The 7526-nt window shown below is 34.2% G+C and overlaps 1 protein-coding gene across 1 annotated transcript in view; it reads left to right on the plus strand.

Moving 5' to 3' along the window:
- Positions 1–6208: 6208 nt before the first annotated feature.
- The window catches only part of LOC117111800 (potassium/sodium hyperpolarization-activated cyclic nucleotide-gated channel 2-like), a 3556-nt gene continuing 2238 nt past the window's right edge, over positions 6209–7526 (plus strand). The window contains exons 1-2 of the mRNA XM_033254787.1: positions 6209–6446; positions 7108–7363. Of these exons, the coding sequence (XP_033110678.1) occupies positions 6254–6446; positions 7108–7363 (449 nt within the window). The 5' untranslated portion in view covers positions 6209–6253. The remainder of the gene's footprint in view (positions 6447–7107; positions 7364–7526) is intronic.

Here is a 7526-nt window from a genome sequence, read left to right on the forward strand (position 1 = left end):
TCTTGCCATTGTTTTTTAAGATTTAAACATATTTTTTCATGTCTAACTCTATCACTTTTTTGCTTAAAAAACAATGTTTACATGGGCATGTTCTTAAGTTTAAATGATTTTGTTTAATATGTCTGGTTTTATTACTTTTACTTACGAAGGTTGCACTACAACCAGCATAGTCACAATATTCTTTAACTTTATTTGGCATCTTTAAATTTTTATAAATTTTTTGTTACTTCAATTCAAATTTTCAAAATAAATAAGCCCAAAACCAAATATCAGTGCAATTTTATTACACTCATGTTCAGAATTCGACTCAATCGTAGAAGGTTCAGGCTCAACCAGTCGTCTACTGTCAATAAGTCTTTTTGCAGGAGCAGGAGCAGGTTCAGCCTTCGGTCCAGGCAAACTTGTAAAGTCCACAACGTCATCTACAATATGTTCCTCTCTAACATTAACTTCATCATTTACTACTAAACTTAAATTTTGGTTCGCAATCAAAATTTTGTTGTTGTAAATATTTCCATCACCTAACAAAGATAATTCAAGGTCTGAAGGAATCATATATAATCCATAACCTACAACGTAATTAACTTTTTTACTTGCATATTTCAGGGAGTTTTGATATCTTTTTATCGATTCAGGTATATTAACGGGTAGAGTTATCGCATCTTTAACTAGTTATAGAAATTGTTTCTGCACATCATAGTTACCTATAACGGTTGATCTTATTGAACTTTGAGCTGATAACATGCAATATATGTAAGTTCTAATACTTTCATTAATTCTTATAACCCCACCTTTAGTGAAACCTTTACCCGCATCCAACATAAAAACTTAATACGTTAAGCCTCTTTGAATGAAATCGTCTATATGGTATTTTCCTTGATTTATACGAGATTCGACATCTCCATAAGTTGTATATTTATTTCCTTTTATTAGTTCTCCAATTTGTATGAGTCGAAACACCAAACTCGTTATAAATACGTTCGTACGCATTCATATCTATATTGTTTTCAAATTGTTCAAAGCCATCATCTGTTGGTATGGGGCAAGACATTTCACTCAAGATTCGTCGAGTTTGATAATATACGTGAAACTTTAAAATTTTTCTCTGCATGCAATGACCTTTAGTAAATCATATTCCACACCACAACCTGTAGAGGCGCACCATATTGCAAAGTTCAATTGATTTTGATAACAGCTCACAGAGTAAGGAAATTCCCTCCAAGCTATATCTAGTTTTTGTTGCCAAAATCTTATCGTTCTACTTTTAGTTATATCACCACAACGTTTCTCAACGGCATCTTTTGTATTAAATAAGGATGAAAGACATCTGGGAAATCAACAGTGAAAGCTTTCGTGTCACTCAAAGGCATCTGTTGGCTAGTTAGATTGGTGACCTTGCTCTTGTTGTATTTCACTTTAGGGTCGTACTTAACATTTGGTATAAAGCGATACATTTTTATTATATAAAGGAATAAAAATGCTGAGATCAGTCAAGGTTCTTAAATTTTTTATAAGCTTCATTCTTCTTTTCCTGATATTCCTTGTAAGCCAGATTCTTATCACTCTCGTATTTCTAGTACCCTTCTTATACTCCTGATAAGCTATTTCAACCATACAATCTCTAATCTTCTCTGAAATGTTATTCATTATATTTTACTATAATGAATAATTTGTTTAGCCTCCAAAGGACTTAAAGAAGCATATCTTCGTCTAGTTCAATTTCTTGCTTGCGTTTAAGCTTGCAGCCTACAGCCATTATTTTCATCTGGGGAAACTTTTTACCAAAAGAGTCAATGTAGATTCCCTTCACCTGAATTTTTGCAATAATTTCGTACATTCTTGTATTGGTTAGAGGTTCTTCGACGTGAACTTTGACGTCCTTGTCAAGTTTAACCCAAGCCATCCAGCTGTCCCTTTCTTCGTCGCACTTTAGAATGTCCTTGCTAGTTTCCTCGTAAAAAAGTTGATCAATTCTCTCAAACTCATTAAGGTCGTCTTGGTGAACGATAATACCAAACGAGGAAGAGTTGTGGTTTACAGCATAAATTGCATCTGATTTACTAGTCTTTAAAATATATGGTTTATTATCTTTGTAAATTGTTTGGTAGCTGTATTTTGCGTATTTTTTTGCTTCACTAATAGATACTTTAGACAATGTTTTATTATGAAATTGATTTCTTTAACCCATTTTCAATTTTTTCTCAAACATAAGCTTATCATAAAAAGCTCACCTATATTATCAACCTCGTTACCATCTTCATCGTATATCCCAAAGGTGAGGGAGGATATCGTTCCGGGTCTCAATTTCTTATAATCCTCGAGATCGTATCGGGCTACTTTAATAAAATCCGCGGGACTTTCTCGTTTAGTTAAAGGTACAAGGCATAGAAAGTCACTATTGTTTTTATTTAAAACGTTTTGTAGGTGCTCAATTCATCTAAGTGTATAAATAATTCGTCCGGTTGAGTTTTAGCAGGTTTCGCACTTTCCACCGTCTCATTTGGTTTTAACCGAAGTTTGCCTTCAAAACCTAAAAATTTCGCCAAAACTTCGTGTGCGACCACGTTAAACTCATCATCACCAGGATTTAATTGAACCGTTGATATTACCACCTTACCAGTATCCTCGTAATACTCAACATTCCTGAGATTTAAATCTCTTTTATTAGCGTTAATCTTTTTGACAACATCTTTAGCCGTCCAAAATCGCGAAAAAAAGGGGACTCCAGTTTGGAAAAAATGGATTTTTCATAGGACTTTATTCGTAGAAAAGCTACAGGGTAGCCTACGATGTTCCATCATGACCTTATTAAACACTGTATATGTACCTTTGATGATTTATATTATATTTATTCAACAGTGTTAACGGCTAACTTTCTTCAATATCATATATAATATACGACAGTATTTCTAGCCGTATTTCCAGATTTATCTGGCCGAACGCCATCTTGAAGCATAGCATCTGTCTCTTATCCACATCTAGATGTGTATAAGAGACAGCTCCATAAGTTGTATATTATTGCCTTTAGTAGTTATCCAATTCGTATGGGTTGAAACACCAAACTCGTTACAAATACGTTTGTACGCATTCATATCTATATTGTTTTCAAATTGGTCAAAGTCATCATCTGTTGTTATGGGGCAAGACATTTCACTCAAGATTCGTCGAGTTTGATAATATACGTGAAACTTTAAAATTTTTAACGAGGAATGCGCAAACTACTTTTTGTTCACTATGGGTTATTTTTCCAAAAAATAAGAGTTGGATCTACTTCATTAATATTTTTACCATTTGGCAATACCAAAATATACTTGCGAGATTGGGGAAAACGTATCAAGTTAATAGAACAAAAACAGAGTTTGTTTCCTTATCTTTGCTAATGGTTAGAGTTTAACATGATCAATATATCAATCATAAATAATGACAGCATCAAAGACACAGATTAACGATTACAAACCAGATAAAGCAGTCCAACTTTGTTAAAAATTCGACAGATATGATGTTCAAGATTTAGTGAAGTGCAAACTATTAAAAGAACAAAGCAAAACCAGTTAATATGACATCGAAAGAAATTTTGAAATAAACCGTGTGTCTGTGATAGATATTATCTTTTGGCAAAATCAAGTCATCTATGGCACATGGGTACATCCGTTTTGAGAATACAGTTTAAAAAGTTGGTAATTGTTTAGGGAACAGATACCAAGGTCAACACTTTCAATTGTCGGAAGATGTTAAACATTATCAGGATGCATCAAATGACAGACACATTGATGCTACTGTATTTTATAGACTGCCTTAGACACAAAACTAATAAATGCTTACTTGCCATACCCTATATCAATGTTGGTTATTGCAAATGAAACAAATAGGAAAATTGCAAGTACTGTGGTTACCTTGATATGACTTTTTTACAAGTCTGTAAATGACACTTCAATTAAAATATTATCTCAGTCAAGAAAGAATTGTTGATGGGAGCAATATTAATGGGTCATGCCAACAACATATTTTACTCTTCCAGCACCCAAAGCTGCCATAGTGGTGGCTAAATTTGAGTTCCAGAAAAAAATGGCGCAAGAATTATAATTTTCTGCCCGATTTTATGGTGTAGACGTCTGTTAAAGTGCTTGAACAGACGTCTAAACCATAATAACTGAATTTGCTTTAAACACTAGTAGTATACAATGAGGCTAATTTGAAGGGCATAGGTGGTATTTATGCCTACCAATTTAATCCTTAATGATGAAAGAGTGGGTGGGTGTAATGGTTTCCATTGTGGTTCTCGATCTTATTCACGTTTGACTACACCAGTTTGCTCTACACCATGTAGATATCTACTACCACCAACATCACCGGTACATTTTTTTTTATTATTGTTACTTCGGCATGCAAACTCTCAAACAATAATACCTAATGAAATAATTTCAAGTTTCAAATGTGTAGATGGCAGAGAAGAATAGCATGACACAAGTTTTATTGTTCTAACAAGATATGTTGATCTGCTGATTAAGGAACTCTTATGTAATTTCTAGATTAGATCCGGAGTGGCTGATATTGTAAAAACACTTGACATGCATCTGGAAAAATGTCAGTCATTTTGAGTAAAGACAGCTGGCATCCGTTCTTCATGTGAATATCACCACTGGACTGGTTAATATGTTATTAAGTTCGTAATAAAATCTTTTTCAATCGACATATTCACTTTTAAAAAAAATAATGCAGTTTTCATACATGCTAACATTTTGATAGTAAAAACGGGGGAATTTGGTCATGCGGTGGGGAGAGGTGTTCTGTATTCTAGTAACAATTATCATATTAGAAGACAGACAAGATTTATCATAAATACAAAAAGTTGGTATCTGTATTATCGACAACTAGCAAGAGTATGTTGGGAATTTCAGCAATGAGTGGTGTTACGGGGGTTGCTTTATCGGCAACAGTTTTCGCTGGACCGGTGGGAATTCCTATCGGTGTGGTAGTTGTACTTTGGGATTTTTGTCCGGGGTTGGGATAGCTGTAAACAAACCTCTGGAAAAGAAGTTGACCAAGCATCTGCAGATAAAAAAAGTCTGCAGAAAGTAGTCCCAGTACAATCAGTAAACTAGTGAGTAAAGCTAGGGCTGATAGGGATATAAGTCATGAAGAATACCAGTTTATCGAGGATGACCATCAAAACTATCTCAATCACAAAAACGAGATAAGGACTAATCTTAGAAAGGAGAAGGACAAGTTTGACATTCAAGCACTGGTTAATCAGAGCTTTCTGAATGGAAAGGCAGAGGCCTTCAAAAAAATGCAAGAGAGTATACTAGCCCGGGATATTACTGCAGTATAAAGATTACAACCAACAAGTATAGCAGAGAGTTTAGTTTTTCAAAATGATCTGACCTCAACAGCACCTCCAGCATATAATGAGTTAAATATTTAGACTGGGTATAATAAAAATAGATAATGATGAAATCCAAAAAGAGAATGAATATACCAGAGAAAGTCTATCTACAAAAATAACGGGGTTGGCCTTGTTTACAGGTTTGTTATTTGCCATAAGTTGGCTAACTAAATAGGTTATATTTTATATTCCTTGAGAGGGTTATAAAATATTTAATTGTGACAACACTTTGTTTGGTTATATAGAGTTCTAAGTCTATCTACTTCAGCGTAAATCTTAAGGTGACCTGGTTTAACTTCCTTTTTACCGTTGATCCAAATAAAGTGTTTGTTCCATTCTTGATCTGGTACACAAGGGTTTATCTCTATAGGGCAACCTAAATAGGTTCCATAGTTTGATCTGTATCCGTAAAGTTGAGTAAAGGGAAGTAACTTCATATTAGATTCAAGTTCTTTAGGATCCATTTTAAGTATTGGAAATAATTTTCTTTAAGTCAATTGAATTTTTCAAGAAAGTATTCAGCCCTATATAATATTTATTAATTTAAAGGTCATCAGAGGTCAAATTAGGTTGATGACGTCATCAATATACAAATTAGGCGTGATGTCATCAATATGCAAATTAGGTGTTTAATTGACCAATCAGAGGGCGTTTTGGGGATATGTGGCTCAGAACTCTCCCTCCCCTACTACTATCAATGAAAATGTGAAGGAATAAATGAACAGACGAATGGAAGAAGTTTTAGGTTTAGTGATTGTTTTACACAGTAGAAGTTATGATATTCCTTACTGACACTACCTTATATTTTCCACGCAGACTATTGCCAACTACAACTGTCGATCGCTTGTATCTTCCGTCCCATTTTTTATGAAAGCAGAACCAAATTTTGTCACAAAGGTTGTGACGTTACTAAAATTTGAGGTGTTCCAACCGGGTGACATCATTATCCGTGAAGGGACGTTTGGCGATCGTATGTTCTTTATACAGCAAGGGGTGGTGGATGTTTTAACGCATGACGGAGATGTTGCCACTTCTCTATCCGAAGGATCGTATTTTGGAGGTAAAATTTCTACCTGAAAAAAATATACAGAGTGTGCAATAGGAGAGTAATATAGGGCGAGAGTATAGAGAGGGATGGAAGGTTGTTCAGTTTGCTAAGTGGAAAGGGTCCGCAGGGGTCCACGAAAAATGTTGGAGTACGATGAACTATTAGACAATTGTTTCATGACTCCATTATTTTTTCATCTTACAACAGTGTGCTTCGATACTTTGTGCGAATTATCGTCTAACTATAATTTTATCCTATTGGTGGAACATGGACATGGGTCCGTGAACACTTTAACGTGTCCCCAAGGGGTCCGTTGCTCTTCAATTATACTCGTCTATTCCTTATGGGTTCTTTATTGATAATCTGCAGTAAGAGGAGGGTCTTCTTCAAGAATTTATTCTTGACGGAAGGAATATTAAGATAGGCAATGATTTGTGTTTCAGAGAATTTCCTTATTCAAAACTATATCAAGCAGTTATAATGATATGGAATATAATAGAACTAAAATCCTATATGCATCATTATAAATTGTCATATTAACCAATTATTATTTGTTTTCATTAACCGACGTCATATTTTGCTTACTTTTTTTTACACTTTTATAATAACATTTACTTTTATACATTAAAAGGATTTTTAGTACGGTATCAAAAACATATCTTCTTACATTCAGAAATCTGTCTGCTGACACACGAACGACGGGTAGCAAGCATTCGTTCAGAGACATACTGTTCTCTGTTCTCTCTGTCTGTAGAGAACTTTCAAAAAGTCGTCATCGAATATCCGTCGATTCGTAAAACAATGGAAGAGATAGCAATCCGACGTCTAAAGAAGATTGGAAAGTCAGCGAGTCTCATACGCAACAACATAAATCCTTCTAGTAAAAAAGACAGCGTTTTGTTCGATCTTCCATTAGATGCAGACTGCTAGTAAGTTTTACTTTAAATATAATTAGGTTAAACAAATAAGGTGTATATATATATATATATATATATATATATATATATATATATAAGTTAAATCAATCTGCATACAACGTTGTTTCGTCCTTTAAGGACTCATCAGTGCAGCTCAGATAAATTTAACTTATAT

Source organism: Anneissia japonica, unplaced genomic scaffold, assembly GCF_011630105.1.
Source record: "Anneissia japonica isolate Jap-2015-1 unplaced genomic scaffold, ASM1163010v1 scaffold287758_len931624_cov196, whole genome shotgun sequence".
In the NCBI taxonomy this organism is placed as follows: domain Eukaryota; kingdom Metazoa; phylum Echinodermata; class Crinoidea; order Comatulida; family Comatulidae; genus Anneissia; species Anneissia japonica.